Source organism: Myotis lucifugus, unplaced genomic scaffold (assembly GCF_000147115.1).
Source record: "Myotis lucifugus unplaced genomic scaffold, Myoluc2.0 scaffold_66, whole genome shotgun sequence".
In the NCBI taxonomy this organism is placed as follows: domain Eukaryota; kingdom Metazoa; phylum Chordata; class Mammalia; order Chiroptera; family Vespertilionidae; genus Myotis; species Myotis lucifugus.
In genome coordinates, this window is record NW_005871114.1 from 2672610 (window position 1) to 2691915 (window position 19306).

Here is a 19306-nt window from a genome sequence, read left to right on the forward strand (position 1 = left end):
GAACTGCAGGTTCCTACTGGGTTACTCTAAGGTCCCCAAAATGTCCCTTGACAAAGGTAGACATGGGTCAAATGCACCATTTCTCTGCTCCCAGCGAGACTTCTCTTAATGCTGTGAGAACTGACTTTAAAAAAAAAAAGGATTTGAAAGTGAGTGAATATTAGATGACTGTAATAACCGTTCAAGGTCAAGTGAAGGGGACCAGGAAGCCCCAGGGCAGGGAAGGCAGGTGCAGGTGCTGTGGACAGGGGGGAGCTGCCAGCTGAGATTTATGTTTATGCATTCCGCCTCCTCCGTGTCATTTCAGAGAGCCCTGCTGGCGAAGAGGAGCAGTGGTCAGATGACTTTGTAAGTATTGCTCCTGGGACGAGGAGGGTTCTGTTTCCACCAGGGCTTTTCTAAGGGTTTATTTCTGAGTCACACACTGGTGGTCAGCTGCACATCACAGAGAGGAGGTGGCCGGGCCACCTGCAGACATGGCACCAATAACCTCAGACAGGCTGCTGTGAGCTGCACCATGCCAGGCGAAGAGCTTTATGTGCATTGCCTCACCTAAGCCCCACTACAGCCCTCTGTAGGCATCCTTATCCCCATTTTCTGCTAATATCGAGAGTATTCACCAGCATGGAAAAAATAGATGGTAAACTGTTTAAATATTTCCATGTCATTTAGCAAATGCCTCTGTCCTGAATTCCCCAGTGCCCATCACTTCCTGGCCCCTGCACAGAAGCTCAAACAAACCAATAACCAAGAGTAAATGCCTGGCACATTAGGGGCATTGAGACATTCTTCAGGGCCATTGTTAAACATTTTGAATATTAGCCCCACCAATTTTACAGCTGAAGAAACAAAGGCATGAAAAATTTAACTTGCAGTTCCAAAATTCTCACTCAGACACTCAGATCTCAAACCCAGGCTCCAAGGTGCTTGTTGTGACCAAGCAGGCTAGCAGAGCATCAGAGGCCAGAGTGAGAGAGGAGGCCCTGGCCATGATGACATTGGGGGAGGGGGGCGGGGGTGACATGTCCAAATTAACTGTAAACCTCTCCAAGGTGTCTTTACAACCCACAAAACCCCAGCAGTCACTTTTCCCTTAGGCTGAGTCTTATAGGGACAAGACAGCCTAAAAAAATTTTCTTCCCAATAATTATTTCTCATATGTCAAATTCATGCCTGTGAATCCAATCTGTGAACTTTAGATCTGGAATGGATCCAAGAAGGTCTCTACACGACAACATATCATATAAGGAAACGAAGGCCAAAAGAATGAAAACGACTTGCCCACTGTCGTTAAGTTACTCAGCAGCCAGAATGAGAACTAGGAACCCCTGTCCAGTGCCCAGAATTGAGCCTGGGCTCATGTTGTGTAAACCACCTGGAGTTTACTCCGAGTATAAGGAGACAGAAGTTCTTCCCTTTTCGACTGCAGAGAAAAGATTTTTTTAAAGAGAGGACAAATGGCTTCTCTAAAGGCAAGTCACTTGGGCATGGAGTTATTTCCCAGAGCCCAGCTGTCACTGATCCCTCAGAAGCACTGCAACTGCGCCCCCTGCTGGCTGCACGCACTGAGCCACATCTTAGTAAAGTTAGGAAGCTGGTCCTCATGCTGAGGGAAGCCAAGGAAATTTAGCTTGCTGGCTGAATAAAAAAAGCACACAGTGGGAAATTAGGAAGCACAAAATAAAATCACCCTGAAGATGAGGAAAAGACGTACCTCAAAGTCAAACCACCAAAATCAAGGCACCAATTGTAATAAGGATTGAGAAACATTCACTCACAATTATTTTGACATTAATGGACGAAATCCAGACTTGTTGTAACACCTCTAGGCTCTGTGAAATCTGGTCCCTGTGGACCTGTCCCGCCTTCCCCACCCCCAGTGCACCCCCTGCCAAGGCCTCATCATAGCCCAGGCGCACAGCCTGCCCTTAGTTCCTACAACATGCCAAGGCCCTGCCAGCCTCAGTGTGACTTCAGACTCGTGGCCCTTGGGCAGAAAAAAAGAAGGCAAAAGAGGAGAAACCAAAGAGCAGTCTTCCATTCTTCCTCGCTTGGTCAGCGCCTTCTTGTCCTCCAGGCTTGGTTTAAATGTCTCCTCAGGCAGGCCTTTTAGGTACTTCATCCAAGGTAGAATCGCGCCCCCCACAGCATGGTCTCAGGCCCCTGACCATTCCCCTAAGTCAGCGGTTCTCAATCTGTGGGTCGCGACCCCTTTGGCGGTCGAACAACCCTTTCACAGGGGTCGCCTAAGACCATCCTGCATATCAGATATTTACATTATGATTCCTAACAGTAGCAACATGACAGTTATGAAGTAGCAACGAAAATAATTTTATGGTTGGGTCACAACATGAGGAACTGTATTTAAAGGGCCAGAAGGTTGAGAACTACTGCCCTAAGTGCATCTATCACTAGTGATAGACATTTTACTAGTATGTGGTTAAAGGTCTACTTATTATTTATTATTCACTATTTGTGTGTCATCAGGTTCCCTTACTAGAATATAATTTCTGTGAGCGAGTTAAGCACAATGCCTGGCACATACTAAGTAATCAATAATTAATAACTGATTAAATGAATAAATGCACAACTTAAAATTTTGTCTTATTACACATTCCCTTCTTCAAGTTTCCATCAGATTATCCAACATATTACACTTGTTGAATATTGAATGAATGATTAAATTTCATTTGCCAGAATTTATAATAATTTAGGGGAAGAGGATTTTTTTTTAAACTCTCACAAGTTTGAACATATTCCTTTTTTTATTCTCTTGATAAAAAGGCATTCAAGTGCTCACTTCGGCAGTACATATACTCAAATTGGAATGATACAGAGAAGATTAGCATGGCCCCTGTGCAAGGATGACACACAAATTCATGAAGCGTTCCATATTTTTTAAAAAGAAATAAAAAGGCATTCGATGCATTCTGCTGTGTTTGAAGCAGAAGGGGCTCCTGGTGCATTGCCCAGAGAATAGATTTTCCAGCCCAGCACTTCTCCTGAGAGCCATTCCTTCCTCCTCAGTCCCTGCAGAGCCCAGGCAGCAGCTCAGTCATTCATTCCATAGCTGTGTGGTGGGCACCTGCCTTATTGCAGGTCCTATGCTGGGTCCTGGATATATAGTCTCAGTCCTGTCCTCCTGCCTCCATCTGGTAGGCAGCCCAGTGTCAGAGAAACAGCTGACATGGAGTCCCTCTTCCCCTTCCTTCTGCCTCCTCTGCCAATGTGATCCTCCCTTTCAGGCTGCCCAGCCTGAGGGGCTGCAAGGACCCCAGACTCCTCCCCAGACACACAGTGCTCCTCAGCCGCCACATAATTAAGCCTCAGAAGTCCCATCCCTGGTCCATAAAAACCGAAACAAAGAGCGATGCCCAAACCTTCTCCTTCTCAGGCACATGGGTCCTGGTCCCTGCTGATTCTTTCACTTTCCAGATGTTAATTAAAGCAGCTGCTTCTCAGCACTTGCACTGATGCCTCCCGGAGAGGCTGCCACAGCAGTGACTGGGCCCTTGGCCTGGATGAGCAGGGCTCAAACCACCTCATGCTGGCCTAGGCTGGCCTTGGGAAGCCAGGCTCTTGCCTGATAAGCCTCCTCCAGCCATTCTTTCACTCCCAGCTCACCTCCTAGATCCCCCATCTGAGAATAGTCATTGACTTCTCAGAGCACAGATTGCAGACTCAAATTACTCAACTCCTCTGTGCCTCAGTTTCCTCTACTATAAAATGGGAGAGTTTTAAAACACTATCTCATGATTGTGGTGAGGAGTAAATGAGGTATACAGCACATAGAAATGTCAGTTATAAGAATAATATCATTACTATCATTATTCTATTCCTCCTAAGTTCATGTTCATGTTCAGGAAGGATTACTGAGCCCACACCCACCCCACCCCCAATCTGCTATTACTGGGATTAGGGTGTGGGAAAATCCCCCTACAGGAATTTTCTTATCTCACCCCATCCACCTTCTCTCCCACTCTAGGACAAGAACAACCACACCTTCTTTTCAGCCTCCTTTCTCATTTCTCCCATCCAAGTACTAACCAGGCCCGACCCTGCTTAGCTTCCGAGATCAGACGAGATCGGGCGCGTTCAGGGTGGTATGGCCGTAGACTCCTTTCTCATTTCTTATCCCACTCTTCACCCTATTCCTCTCCTCTCACCATCTCCCTACAGACTGAGGAAGAAAGCATAGGCCTCACTCATGTATTTATTAATTCATTCATCCCAAACACACTGAGCTCCTATCATGTGCCAGCCCTGTTACAGGCCCTGAGGATACAGCAATGAAGGAAACACTACCCCTGCATCAGTGTTATACAACTGCAAGTAAATGAAACGGGCCAAAGGGCAGATGCATCACCCACTCACTGGAAAATCATGTGTGGATCATGCATTGCCAGGCAGCAGTGGGGAGAGGGCAATGGACACAGAGGTCAGAGGACCTCTTAACTCCTGAACCAAATATTTCTTCCACACAAACATACACATGCGTGCTATACACATAAGCTAGCTCTGGACAAAATGCACAAGAAGCTGGTGGTTCTGTTTGCCTCTGGGGAGAGGAACTGAGTAGCTGGAAAGGAGGCTTCATTACATCCTTCCCAACTGCTTGAACTTTAGAACAAACATGTCAATGTATTTTTCAATCTTAACTTAAATATAATTTATATTTAATAAAAGAATAGAGAGTGGACTCTGAGTCTGTGTGAAGCCCAGCCCCTCTAGCTTACCAGCTCTGTTTTTAAAAAATATATATTTTTTTCTTTTAACTTCATCTTCTGAAAGGTATTTATGTTTTCCTGTGTGTCTCCTTCCCCTATCCTTATTAAACTTATTTTTCCCTCAACTATCAGCCTTCATGATAATAAAACCTACGGTTATTCTATTTTTCTGTCTTCTTAAAATATAGGGTGTCCCAAAATTCACGCAAGGTTTGAATTTTGCATGAGCATTAACAACAACAAAATAAAAGCCTAATTTTACTTGGTTTATTGAATCAGATTCTAATATCTGTTGCCCTTTGATTTCAATCCCTTCAATTTGATAAGCATTACCAAGTACCAATTATGGCCCAGGAGCAGGGACAATGAAGACCAATGAAGACCACGGCTTTGCGTATGTGCCAGCAAAGCTGTGGAGGCCATTTACCCGATGTGCTATTCCATACATAACCCTATACTGTAAACTTTATGAATCAATAAAAAATTTACAATTTTTAATTATAAACCTGTGTTTTCTATCAAAATTACTTCTTGCGTGAATTTTGGGACACCTATATATTTTTCTCTCCCACGGTTCAGCCACGCTGCGGGTTAAATGGCCCACCTGGTTTCCCGCCCACACTCCCCACCCCTGCTCCCACCCCATCTGAGCCAGCCCGTCCAGGCCTGGCTTCCTCATCCCGACACTGGGGGAGCAGCTTGGCCCTCCAGGTCAGGTCTGTCCTGACGACCAGGCACAGCTGGGCCCTGAGCACGGTGTCTGCACTTGCAGGACAGCGACTATGAAAACCCCGACGAGCACTCCGACTCCGAGATGTACGTGCTGCCCGCCGAGGAGCCTGGGGATGACAGTTATGAGCCACCGCCCGTCGAGCAGGAGACGAGGACAGTTCACCCAGCCCTGCCCTTCACCAGGGGCGAGTACGTAGGTGAGGCGGCCCCCCAGACCCTGGGTGTTTAGCGGGGAGGTGGGGACAGGCCAAGGTTGGCGGGGAAACCTCCCATTCCCACCACCTCCAGGTGGATCATCTGGTCACTCAGGTAATGGAGCCCCAGCTGGCAAACTTGCCCATTTGATGGGGGAAACTATCCTTCCTAAATCAGGAATATTGGAAACAGACAAAGGATAAATGAAAACACCCTGATGGTTGCTCCCAACTCCCAACAGTCTGAGAAATCAACCCCGAGATTAGTCCCTATTTCTCTTTGGGTTTCCTGTGCACAAGGTTCCACATTTCTCTTGAGAGGTCTATACAGAACAGGGATGGCCACCAAGGATCCCAGTGTCTGCTACAGCCACTCCTTCCACTCCCACCCCCCACTGGCTGGCTGTGCACACTGGGTCTAGACTGCAGACTTTTAACTGGGGGTGGGGGTGAGGAACTTTAAGCCTGGAATTAGCCTCATAGGTTAAATGGACACAGCTCAGGTCTGGCCTCCAGGCCTGAATGTGGCTTTTTTTTAAATATTTTTTTTTTTATTGATTTCAAGAGAGGAAGGGAGAGGGAGAGAGAGATAGAAACATCAATAATGAGAGAGAATCATTGATAGGCTGCCTCCTGCACGCCCCACATGTGCCCTGACTGGGAATCGAACCATGACCTCCTGGTTCATGGGTTAACACTCAAACACTGAACCATACTGGCTGGGCTCCCACATGGTTTTCTGAGGCAAGCAGAAGAGATGACAGATCAAACAATATCTCTCTGAGGTGGATATGATGATCCTCATTTTAAAAATGAGGAATGTGAGAGAGAAAGGAAGATGGTGGCATAGGTAAACGTCTGTACTCGCCGCCTCCCACAACCACATCAAAATTCCAACTAAAATACAGAGCAATCATCATCTAGAACCACTGGAAAGTTGGCTTAGTGGAAGTCCTACAACTAGAGAAGTAAAAAAGAAAGCATACTGAGACTGGTAGGAGGTGTGGAGGCATGGAACGGGCTGATCCAGCACCCATGTGTGCTGCTTTTTTAATTGGGAAGGAGATCATTTCGGCGGAGGCTGCCCGGAGGAGCAAGGGATCCCAGCCACACACCAGACCCCCAACCCAGGGTCCCAGAGCTGGGAAAAGAAGTCCCCATAGGCTGTAAAAACCAGTGGGGATTGGGGCTCATTGACACAGAGGCTGCTGGATACCCAGCTGTTCCTCTTAAAAGGCACAAACTGAACTTACAAGGTCCTGCTTCCTCTGAGCTCCAGCACCAGGGGGAGGCTTTGGAGGACACAGATACATACGAGGAGGAACTGGATTGTCTGGCATTGGGGCAGAAATTCGGGGGAGCTTTCTTCCAGACGGAGGTGCTCGCGGGGATCATTGTTCCTATGCTGGCAGCCATTTCTGTTTGCTCTGCCCTGGTGATTCTCTAAGACCCCACCTCATCCAATTTACAACCCCATCCAAGCTGTGTGCAGTGGCTTTTGCATATAAATGGCCTGACCTTGCTCCCAAACAAACTGCAGCTGGTCAGGGAGCCCTAAACCTATCAATAAAAGGCCCAAGACCTGGCACCAGCACCATCCTACCTTGCTTCACAGCTGGGCCTCATCTGGGCACTTCCAAACCTGATACAAAGAGAAGGAATCTTCAGATCTCTCTGTAGCTCCTGCTGTGTGGCCCCAGGCAGTGGCTGACTTTACACCTCCCTGGAGACCCAAGAGCCAGTGTACCCACTGGTCAATGGTCAGGCCATACCAGATTACAACTACACATCCATAAGTGACACACTCAAGGGGCAGACTCAGTGAGCACCAAAGTCCCACTTAAGCAAGTCCTGCTCCATAGGGGTGTCTCTGGCACAGCAGCTCTCCCACTGTAGTTGCAGCTGGTTCTCACAGCGAATTGGCCTGGAGGTCAATTCCTCCCAGTGACACCAACAGCAATCAAGTCTCAACTACAACAAGACTGTGTTCACAGCCCACAAAGGGGTGCACCTAGAGTGCCCAGCTCAGGTGACTAGGGAGGCTGAGCCACTGGGCCCTACAGAATACCTACTACAGAAGGCCACTCTACCAACTCAAGGAGACCTAGCAGCTCTACCCAATACGTAGAAACAAACACAGGGAAGCAGACAAAATGCAGAGACAAAAAACATGTCACAAATGAAAGAAATGGAAGAAGGAAACTACTGGATATAGAGTTCAAAACCACAGTTATAAGGTTACTCAAGAATTTTCTAGAAACCTCAAAAAAAAATGGAAAAGGACCTGTCAGAAATTAAGCATACACTGACTGAAAAAAAAGAATAATATATAGGGATTCGACAGTAGAGTAGAGGATTCTGAGAATTAAATCAACGAATTGAAATATGAGGAAGCAAAAAACACCCAACCCAGAATAGCAAAAAGAAAAAAGAATCCAAAAATATGAAGATAGTGTAAGGAGCCTCTGGGACAACTTCAAGCATACCAACATTCCATTAAGGGGGTTCCAGAAGAAGAGAGAGAACAAGATACTTAAAACCTATTTGACAGAAAACTTCCCCTTCCTGGTGAAAGAAATTGACTTACAAGTCCAGGAAGCACAGAGAGTCCTAAACAAGAGGCCCACACCAAGACACATCATAATGCCCTGACTGGTTTGGCTCAGTGGATAGAGCGTCGGCCTGGGGACTGAAGGGTCTCAGGTTCGATTCCGGTCAAGGGCATGTACCTTGGTTGCAGGCACATCCCCAGTAGGGAGTGTGCAGGAGGCAGCTGATCGATGCTTCTCTCTCATCGGTGTTTCTAACTCTCTATCCCTCTCCCTTCCTCTCTAAAAAATCAATAAAATAAAAAAATAAAAAAAGACACATCATAATTAAAATGCCAAGGGCTAAAGACAAAAAGAGAATCTTAAAAGCAGCAAAAGAAAAGCAGTTAGTTACCTACAAGGGAATGCCCATAGGACTGTCAGCTGATTTCTTAGCAGAAACTATGAGATCCTTGCAGGGAATATTTAAAGTGATGAATAGTAAGGATCTACAACCAAGATTACTCTATACAGCAAAGCTATCCTTTAGAATTGAAGGTCAGATAAAGAGCTTCACAGATAAGAAAAAGCTAACGGAGTTCATCACCACCAAACCAGTATTATATGAAATGTTGAAGGGTATTCTTTAAGAAGAGGAAGAAAAAGAAAAAGATAAAAAATATGAACAACAAAATGGCAACTAATACATACCTATCAACAACTGAATCAAAATAAATGAATAAGACATCTAATGAACAGAATAAACTGGTAAATAAAATCGAATCAGAGGCATGGAAATGGAACAGACTGACGATTCTCAGAGGGTAGGTGGTTGTGGGTGGGAAGAAATTAAATATCTTATATACAGATATGCATTACCTATGGACACAGACAATAGGGTGGTGAAGGCCTGGGATGGGGCGGGAACTGGGTGGAAGGAGACAATGGGGGGGGGGGAAAGAGGGACATCTGTAATAATCTCAACAATAAAGATTTTTTTTAAAAATGAGGAATGTGAGTCCCAGAGAGACTGAATAACAACTAGCCCAGAGGAGTGCAGCTAATCAGCAGCAGAGCAGGGGACCAAACTCAGGGCCATTTGGCTTCAGAGCTTAGACTGCTTCCCTGATACCTGAGTGAGGAAAGTCCTGGACGGGGGAACTCATGAGTTCTCCATGATTTGAGAGAAATCATTGAGGGGGAGGACCATGTAGGTTCACCCAGATGAGCAGTTGCCACCCTGAATACACCTTAGAATAACCTGGGGCACCTTTAAAAATCTATAATGCTAGATCCTACTCTACAAGTTCAAACATGTAGAGTAGGATCAGTTATGTCTGGGGTGGGTCCTGGGCCTTGGCATTTTTTAAAGCTCTCATGTGGTTCTTGTGTGTAAGTGGGAGTGAGAATTTCTGCCCTTAAGGTTCATGGAGCGTGTGAAACCATGAGGGAGCACCCCTCTTAGACCCTCATGCTGCTGAGGTCATCATGCCCCCTGGTGGGCAGGTCCTGGGCTCTCAGCTCTCTTGAGCCCATGGGTCTCTCTCTCTCCCCCGGGAGGATGTTTTTGATGAGGACCTTCTTCTACTTTTTTATAATGTAAGTCAATGGGCAGTTGAAACTTTTTACCTAACATGTCATTTCACTCTTTTAAGGAATGCCCCGATTCATTTGTGGCTACTTAGGTGCTGGAGGTTCTATACTTTCTAGAGCTCAGTGGTTTCCTTCCAGGGAATGACCCAGAGCCCCTTTCATTTCATGCTTTGTTGTTTCTTTCAAGACAACCGATCAAGCCAGAGGCAGTCTCCACCCTTGAACAAGACCCTTCCCAGTAAACCCAGCTGGCCTTCAGCTAAGGCGAGGCTGGCCTCCACTATGCCCACCTCGATGTCTCTGCAGAAACCTCAAGTCCCACCCAAACCCAAGGATCTTGAGGATGAGGTAAAGTAAATCCATCTGATGGCTTCCCAGACCTAGTGGAAGGCAGGATATGGTGTGGGATGGGAGGGAGGCATCAGGACAGTCTGGACCGGGCATGTCTTCCTCCTTCCATCCCTGCTCTCTGGCCAGCACTAGCCACTTTGTGCCTTCACTGCCACCCTCTAACTCTCCAATGTTATGCTGAAAGGGTGTAGTTTTCTTTCTCTAAAAAATGGCATATATGACCTATTGTAAGCATTTTCTTTTTTTAAATATATTTTTATGGTTTCAGAGAGGAAGGGAGAGGGAGAGAGAGATAGAAACATCAATGATGAGAGAGAATCATTGATAGGCTGCCTCCTGCACACCCCTCACTGGGGATCAAGCCCACAACCCCAGGCATGTGCCCTTGACCAGAATCAAACCCAGGACCTTTCAGTCTGCAGGCCGACGCTCTATCCACTGAGCCAAACTGGCTAGGGCTGCATTTTCAATCCCTGGAGGCATATGGTACAATATCAATACTGGTTCCATGCCCCTCTTATTATCCTCTTTCTCTTCCCCTGGTTTCCTGAGATCTTCTCTTTCCTCTGTAAGATCGTTTCCTGCCTTTATTCTCCTTTGCCTCTCTGCCCTGCCCCGCCCCACCTAGCTTTCATTCCTCCACCTTTTCTCTCTGCTCCTCCATAGTCCTCCTCTAAGATGCAGAAGGGTGGAATGTATAAAGGAAACCCCTAGTGGGCAGGGAGAGCTGATAGTAGTATCTGCTTTATTAAGTTGTTAAAACAATTAAGTGACACAACACATATAAAGTTCTCAGATGAATACCTGGCAACAAGTGCTCAATAAAGGTTTAGTTTATATTTCTCTCAGTACTCATATTGGCTACCCACCAAGGCAGGTTGTAAAATGACTTTTGAGATCTGATTACCTCATTTGATTTGTATCAATATAAAAAATCACTCCTTCCCTATACAAGGTGCCCAAAAAAATGTATACACAATTTAACAGCTGATAGCTCAATTTTTAAAATGAAATGTATTTTAATAAAGAGTGTATGTACATTTTTTGATATCCTATATTTACGATCAATTGATTATTAACACAGGTGCCAAGACAATTCAATGGGGGAAAGGATCATTTTTTTTTACAAAACCATGCTAGAATGACTGTGCAGACACATGCAAATGAATAAAAGTAGAACTCTCATACCATATACAAAAATTAACTAAAAATGGACCTTAGACCTAAATGCAAGAGCTAAAACTATAAAACTTTTATAAGAAAACAGGTATAAATCTCTATGACCTTGGATTAGGCAATGGTTTCTTAGATACAACACCAAAAGCACAAGAAAAAAAAGTAGATTAAATGAGCTTCAAAATTTAAAACTTTTGTGCTGTAAATGATACCACCAAGAAAGGAAAAAGACAACTTATAGAATGGGAGAACATTTTTTAAAATTATATATCTGATAAGAGACTTATTTTTCGAACATTTAAAGAGCTCTTACAACACAATAATAAAAAGACAAACAACTCAATTCAAAATGGTCAAAGGAATTGAGATGTTCAATATCATTAACCATCAGGGAAATGCATTTCAAAACCATAGTTAATACCACTTCACATCCATGATGATAATTATAATAAAAAGACAGACAGACAACAAGTATTGATGAGCATGTGGAGAAATTGCTAATGGGAAAGAGTTTGGCAACTCCTCAAACTGTTAAACATAGAGCTACAACACGACCCAGGAATTCTAGGCATATTCCCAAGAGAAATGTACACCTACATAAAAACTTGTACATGGATGTTCATAGCAACATTATTCATAATAGTCAAAAAGTGAAAACAGCTCAAATGTCCATCAACTGATGAATGAATAAACAAACCATGGTATATTCATACAACGGAATGTTATTTGGCTATAAAATGGAATGAAGCAATGATATATCCTATATATGGTTGAACCTTGAAAATATTATGCTAAGTGAAAGAAGTCACAAAAGACTACATGTTATATGATTTCATTTACACGCAATGTCCAGAATGGGCAAATATTAAAGACAGAAAGTGGATTATTGGTTGACTAGGTCATGGGAAACAGGGAGATGGGTAGTGTGACTAATGGGCATAGCATTCCTTTTTGGGGTGATGAAAATGTTTTAAAATTAGATTACAGTGATGGTTTCACACTCTGCAACTATACTAAAAACCACTAAATTTTAAAAAAAGAAAAAAAACACCACTAAATTATGCACTTTACATAGGGAAATTTAATGGTATATAAATTATATCTCAGTAAAGATATTTTTAATCACTTCTTCCCATACAGTAGCCTATGAATGTACAGCATTCTTCTCATTCACTTCTGCATTTCTTTTAGGCTGATTATGTGGTCCCTGTAGAAGATGATGAAAACTACATTCATCCCACAGAAAGCAGCTCACTCCCGTCTGAAAAAGGCAAGCGTTTGTAGTCTTAAGCACCTGAACATTGCTACCAGTTGATGGGGGGTATATGAGACTATTTGGTAGCAAGCACTACGGGGCTCAGAAGTGATGGTGCTCAGGCCTCTCTCGTCTGTGTCCACAGCATTTGCCTGCTTTGACAGGTTGAGTGAGCCATCTCTGAATTTCATAGTCTTTCCCTTCTTCCTCCGTCCTCTTCCCATCTTAAATTATGAAAGCACCTAGGTGCTTATCATTAGCTGTCCTCAACTGCAATGGATGTCTCACAAAACCTAATACAAAGTCACAAGCCACTGTGCCGGCCTTACAAATATTGCACCAGGCACAATTTCTGCAGAGGCCTGAAAAATATGAAAGAGTAAAATATGCTCTGTATCCTGAATCTTTAAATTTAGTGCTATTTCAGGAACATTTTGTTTGTAAATGCTTCAGAAAATAACAAATGCAATTACAAATTATGTTGAAAAGCCAGTGCCGCGTACCCTCCGTGGAACAGCGCCTGCTTACTCTGGATATAGTCACTATGAGGAATATACTCCTGTGTGAGGGATATTTCTTCAAGGAACATTACTCGGCTAATAAACTCTAGAGTAGCAGTGCTCAGTTTTCACACCGCCACTACGTCGCAACCCTCTGCTGCATTCCCTACACATCACCAACGGCTTGAAGACCCACCTGAATTCCTGGCCACCCATCACCATGAAAATAAACACATATAACACATCTCTACCCAAACAAATCCTGAAAATACAAAAGAAATGGTATGGGTTGCTGTGGCAGGGAGGGTGGGGCTGCTAATGTGGCCCCTTCACTATTAGGTTCAATACACTTCTACTAATTTATAAAAAAAAGTATTCATCTCCTACACCTCCAGTTTGGCAAAGGGAATTCCAAGCCAGTATTCACGTTAACAAAATTCCTATCATAAAATATTTCATTGTTCCTTTAATCATTAATATATTCATTCTAACGGTGTGTTGTTGTTGTTTTCTGAGGAGGCTTTTTAATGGCTTATAGGTTTAATGAGTATGTTTCCTATTCCCTCCAAACTCTCTGGTCTGACCCATCATTTCCACAATGCATTTTCCCATAAGTGTGAATCCCCTTCAGTGGACTGTATTATAATCATTCTGTGCATATTTGTGTATTTAAGCTCCCATGGTGAATAGATCAACCAAGCCAAGTAACTCCTTGAAGCCAGCCCCTCCTCCAGTGACGGCTTCAGGTAAAGTATATGTGTGATGTGCTGTTTTTTGAAATAATGGAATGATTACATTTGGGGGGTTGGTTTTTAATCTATTGCAAATAAGATAAACTGAGATCAAATATTAAGAAATAATCACTTGTATATTTAAATAAATGATAGCAGAAGCCCTCATCCTCATGTACTGTCTGGTGGCACCCATGTTGAAGGGACCCTCCCCCTCCCTCTGATGTACCTGGACCTCTACTAGACAAGCCCTAGTTTTCATCCTACCTCATGGGCACTTGGTTGGTTTCTCCTTCTGTCCCTGACTGAGGATGTCTGCCTCAGTCAGTCCTCAGCCCTTGCTCTTCTTTCAGAATATGGTGGTGGTTAAGAGCGTGGTTTTGAGCTAGACAGATCTGGGTTGGAATCTCAGTTACCAGATGTACCACTTTGGGCCTGTAAATGGGGTTAGTGCACTGAAGCAGGAGAATTCTGAAATTGTGAGTGTGAAACTTTCAACCCACAGTAGGTGCTCAGTAAGGGTATTATTTTTTACATTAAACATCTCCACCCAAATAAATCCTGCAAAATACAAAAGAAATGGTATGTGTTTTCTTTAGGGTTCATTAATTCTTCTGGTTTTATTTCTCTTGTCTCTGGTGATAACTCTGCTGTCCAATGCTGACCTGCTTTCCCTTCTGAACACCTTGACATTCCCACTACCTCCCACTGCACCCATCACCCTTTGGGCATCCCTACTGCTCTTTGCCTGTCGGCCTCCAACCTGCGTGTCTCGGCATGCCTGTGTTCTTTCCAAAGGCTGCTGGTTATTTTTCCTGGAAATTTTCTACTATTTTAGTCGTCACCACCCTAGTCCAGGCTTCCTTTACTTAATCACCTCACACCTTCTGCCTGTGAGTGTCACTAGCCACACCCTTGCTCTAGGCTCTCTTCTTGGTCACTAGACTAAGCTTCTGAATGCCTCCATATGTTGCCAGTTTTATTCCATTACAAAGTTGGTTTTTACCATGTAACCACTACCCGAACCATGAACTCCCAGTGGTTCTCGTAGGGTTTGGCAACCCCTAAACTGAAGCCCACGAAGCTGAGTGGTACATACACATCCACCCTATTACAGCACAGAGAGGTTCAGGAGCCTCCTCTCTAGTCCTCCCTCCTTCTCCCTCTCCCCTTCATCACCTCTCTCAGTCTCTCTCTCTCTCCCGCTCCTCCCCTCCAGAGCTAAAGGCTGAACACAAGAGATTGGCAGATGGAGCTCTGCTTCCTGGGCCATGATCCTTGAGAAAATATGAAACAATAGTATGTTTTTTAACCTTTTCCTAGATTCATTTCTTGTGCAATTGTTCAACCTCTTCACAAGTTCTTGTCTTATTTCTCCTCTCCCTCGAAAGTCACGGGCTCTTTATATTTTGGGAGTAACAGTCAGGGCCATCTTGTCCAGCTTATTGAACTCCTAGGATCAAATGTCAATATCATCCTAATTGGTGATGACTGCTTTGATCCCAGCTGAAATGGAGACTCCTGACTCATAACTGAGGAGAAGGGCTGCTATGACTGGAACAGAAAATCTTTTATTGAAATAGATAAATGAAGGCCTGCACCCTGCTTTGGAAGAACAGTTTAATCATCTGTGGTGTTTGCATCTTAAAATGCTCTTACCAAACAAGGGCTTTTTCTTCCTAAAACACACCCAATACTCCAATCATTCTGTATTTCATGGATCCTACCTTTTGGTCTTTGTGTTCTCACCTTTATGACATCAAATTCTAACTATCCTTCAAGGCCCAGCCTGAGGTCTCCCCCTCCAGGAAGCCTCCTATGGTTTCTGTAGCCCTGAGAGAGCTTTCCTTTGCCCTCTCATCCCACTTACACTGGCCCCATACCTGTCCTCTAATTACTTTGTGTCTTAGTCTAATCTCCCTAACTACATTGAAAGCTCCTTAAATACATTGACTTCAATGTCACTTGCTCAGGAGGCCTTTCTTGACCCCACTTTGGGCTAGATCCCCCTTGGTGTGCACTCCTCTAGTTCTCTACACTCCCCCTTTATCTCCTGATCTCTCCTGAGTGCGCTCTCTCTCTCTCTCCTATAAAAACATCAGTGTCATGTCTTGCTCACAGCTGTGTTTCCAGGGCCTACACACAACTGGCTCAGAGTAGGTGCTGAAATGTGGATGGGTCAGTTGGTTGTGAGAGTGGCTGAGTCCCCAACACTGGCGATAGTATTTAAAGAATCACATGGCACCATCAAGAGGGCATTAGCCCATTGGACTTACTCGTTCATTTTCTATTAATCTAGTGTAGGTGTATTTTAATACTAGAGACATCAGATGAAGAAACTAAACCTGAACAAGAAAATAATGTCTTGATTATATGATTGTTGGATACAGACAGGAGAAAGTACAGAAGGAGGAAGCGAGATCATTTGAATGATTAGACTACTTGCGTGTGTCTTTGAATAACCTACCCTCTGTTATCCTTTCAAAGCTTCCGACAGTGCCCCGATAGACATCGTGAAAGGGCTAAGGTTTCAGCTTGGTGTTTCTGTCCAAGTACCACACCATGTTGCTGCCTCTGGTTAATGTTGCTTTTGGTTCTTTGATGGCTATGAAGGTGCTTGCTGGGGGTTACATAGTGAGTTAGGTGCAGTGGCAGGTTCTCCCTCCCCTGTGTGTTCCACACTGAGATGCCCTGAGCAGGACTGAGCACAGACTCCAAAGTCAGAGGCTCAGGTCCCGGCTCTGACCCTTGCAAGATACCAGACTTCGAACAAGCTAAGTAACCTTGCTGGTTTTCAGTGTCCTCCTCTGAAAAATGGAGGAGAAAATGCCACTTACACCTAGGGGTATTGTGAGAATTAAATGGGTAAAGACATATGAATCACATTCCTAAAATGATAGTTCTGTGTTACTTATCACTGTTATTATTCAGATCCCCTAGTTTAACCTGCCTAAATTCATGAACAGTCTTGGCAGAGCATCCTGTACATATCTCAGGAAGCAATTGTGTATCTTCCTCTTCATATAAAGTTTTCCTCCAAATCAGGGTTTCTCAGCCTCAGTAGTATGGGCATTTGGGGCTGGATCCCTAGTAGGGGGCGTGCAGCAGGCAGCCGATCAATGATTCTCATTATTGATGTTTCTCTCTCTCCCCCCTTCTCCCTTCCTCTCTCTCCAAAAATCAATAAAAATACATACTTTTTAAAAAGTTGTCCTATTATCTTACCACAGTAACTCTGAGTTAGGTAAGGTAGGTGGTGGTGTCCCTGTTTCACAGAGGGGAAACTGGGACAGTGACTTGTAAGAGGTCACCCAACCAGTTTTCTGGCAGAGAAATAACTAGAACCTTGTCTTCCTGATGCAAGACCATAGGTCTCCACCACTCTGTCCTCCACACCACCAGAGGAGAATGGGCCTGTCTTCCCATCTGATCACAGAGGTTATTTATAAGGAGGGAAGGGGAAGGAAGACGTTGGCAGGCTGTTTGGAGATATGAAGAGGGAAGCTGCGTAGAAAGCCAGACAGCAGATGTGACAATGATAATGAACCCAGGCCACATGAGCCCTTGGTATTTAAGGAGAACCCCTGGGAGGAAATTCTGACTTAGACCTTCTTTACACTTCCTTATTTTTCAGGCAAGGTTTTTGTTCCTCTTCCCCGAAATATTCATTAAAATCTATGAGTAGCCAAGTGTATTTTTATTGATTGGTTGATTTTTAGAGAGAAAGAGATCTATTTGTTGTTTCCTTATCTGCATTCATTGGTTGATTCTTGTATGTGCCCTGACTGGGGATTGAACCCAAAACCTTGGTGTATTGGGACTATGCTCCAACCAACGGAGCTGCTCTGCCATGGCCTAACCAAATGTATTTTAAGGTCAATCTCAGCTATGAAGAATTTGAAGAACCCTATCAATTTGATACAGTAGCTAAGGAAACATAGTGGGACTCACACTACATACTCAGATGATATTTCAGTTTATTGTCATGTGCAATGTTACAAATTCCAGATATAGTCTCTTTTTGAAAAATCACATCTAGGTCAGGTGACATGTAAGTAGGAATCTCCTGGGAGGGGGGCATTCCTTTATAGGGAGTCGGGGGAGGCAGCTCATGAAATCAACACCACCCACTCTGTGCCGCTAAGCGTTATGGAAATGGGCCCTACATAAGAATGGCGAGTAGAAGACGGCATTGGGAGGTACACGTTGGCTGTTGCAGAGCGGTCACGGAGATGCGGATTACAGTATGGGGAATATGGACAATAATATCTTCCAGGCTCTGTATGGGGCCAGGTGGTGCTTGGGGCAGGGGAGGGACTACTCTTAGAGTGTGTGACTGTGCCACTGTGCTGTGCATCTGAAACTAATACAGAATAATATGGAGTGTAAACTATAATTGAGAAAAAAAAAGAATTGTGTGTGGAGAAAGAGCAGGTGGATTCTGTGGGAAAGCCTGAAGGTCTCTGGTCAAGTGCATGAGAATAAACATAAAGATCTCTATTTTTAATACTTTTTGAGGCCTTTTCTTTTCTGTGTTTAGAATAGGTGGTCCTATCAGATGAGGTGGCATGAGGTACACGTTTTCTCCTGTTGTAAATTCTGAGAGGGCAGCGGCCTAGCGTTACTTCTTCCCTCTTCCCCAGCCCCTAACATAGAGCCTTCACATGCTTCCTGCACACCAGGTCCTCAGGAATTCTTGGTAATTGATTTTTACTGCAGTGTTTACTTATGTGTGCTTTGTCTCGCAAACCAAAATAACATAGACTAAGGGTAGGTCCAACCTACACTTACAGAGTATCCTCTTTAAGTCCAATAGGAATTCTGGACTTATAAATGTAGGTTCTTAATAAAATATTTTTCCAGTTCAATTTAATTCAATAAATAGGCTTTGTCTCACTGAGCAGTAATGTGCAGGCAGGCGAGCATGGGCTTAAGAGGAGGCCCGGGATATGCTGAGGGGAGCTGGCTTAGCTTCTGGCCTCTCCGCCTCCAGGCCTGCTCTCTGCCCCATTGGTGAAGCGCTGCCTGTCTCATCGTCTTCCCTCATAGTGATTGTCTGGCTTCTATCTTTAGGATTGGGCAGCAGAAAATAGGGTGCAGTGGACAAGGCCCTTTGGGTCCCTTCTGTGACCTCAGAAATTAGATCAGGACAGTAGCTTAACTTGTCTCAATTTGTCTGTTTGTGCAATGAGCAAAAGCCCTGAGAAGTCAGGTGAATGAATGAGTATCTAAGAATGTGAAGTGAGGTGCAGGTATCAGTGCTTGTGTGATTATGAATGAGCGATATCCACCAGTGTGGATCAGGAGTGGCAGGTCTGTGCCTCATCTCTAGGCACCTCTGGTGTGCATGTATTGCAAGTGTGAGCTCCTGGCTCCCTCCCATAGGACTCCTTGTGTGGCTCTCACTGAGCCCACAGAATCAGGGACTCTGGGTTTGTCCCAGGGGGGAAAAGAGAAGTTACTTAGAAATGTTAATATTATTGACTATATTCTCTAGGCTGTACTTTACATCCCCATGA

The 19306-nt window shown here is 44.3% G+C and overlaps 2 protein-coding genes and 1 non-coding gene across 10 annotated transcripts in view; 2 read left to right on the top strand and 1 right to left on the bottom strand.

The window, feature by feature from the left end:
- The window catches only part of BLNK (B cell linker), a 70432-nt gene that overhangs the window by 34992 nt on the left and 16134 nt on the right, over positions 1-19306 (top strand). For 4 of the 7 annotated variants that reach the window (XM_023754883.1, XM_023754881.1, XM_023754882.1 and 1 more), the window contains 5 exons: positions 308-348; positions 5500-5648; positions 9962-10122; positions 12493-12571; positions 13731-13802. In XM_023754883.1, the coding sequence (XP_023610651.1) occupies positions 341-348; positions 5500-5648; positions 9962-10122; positions 12493-12571; positions 13731-13802 (469 nt within the window). In that variant the 5' untranslated portion in view covers positions 308-340. Of the gene's footprint in view, positions 1-307; positions 349-5499; positions 5657-9961; positions 10123-12492; positions 12572-13730; positions 13803-19306 lie in introns of all 7 variants that reach the window. The other 3 variants (XM_014456921.2, XM_006089993.3, XM_023754880.1) reach the window with 1 other exon arrangement.
- Positions 1-19306, bottom strand: part of LOC102436154 (heterogeneous nuclear ribonucleoprotein A0) — a 49595-nt gene that overhangs the window by 19008 nt on the left and 11281 nt on the right. The gene's annotated exons all lie outside the window — the stretch shown is intronic.
- On the top strand, positions 2793-2899 carry LOC111826307. The gene has a single exon (XR_002829595.1). It is a non-coding gene; the product is annotated as a U6 spliceosomal RNA (small nuclear RNA).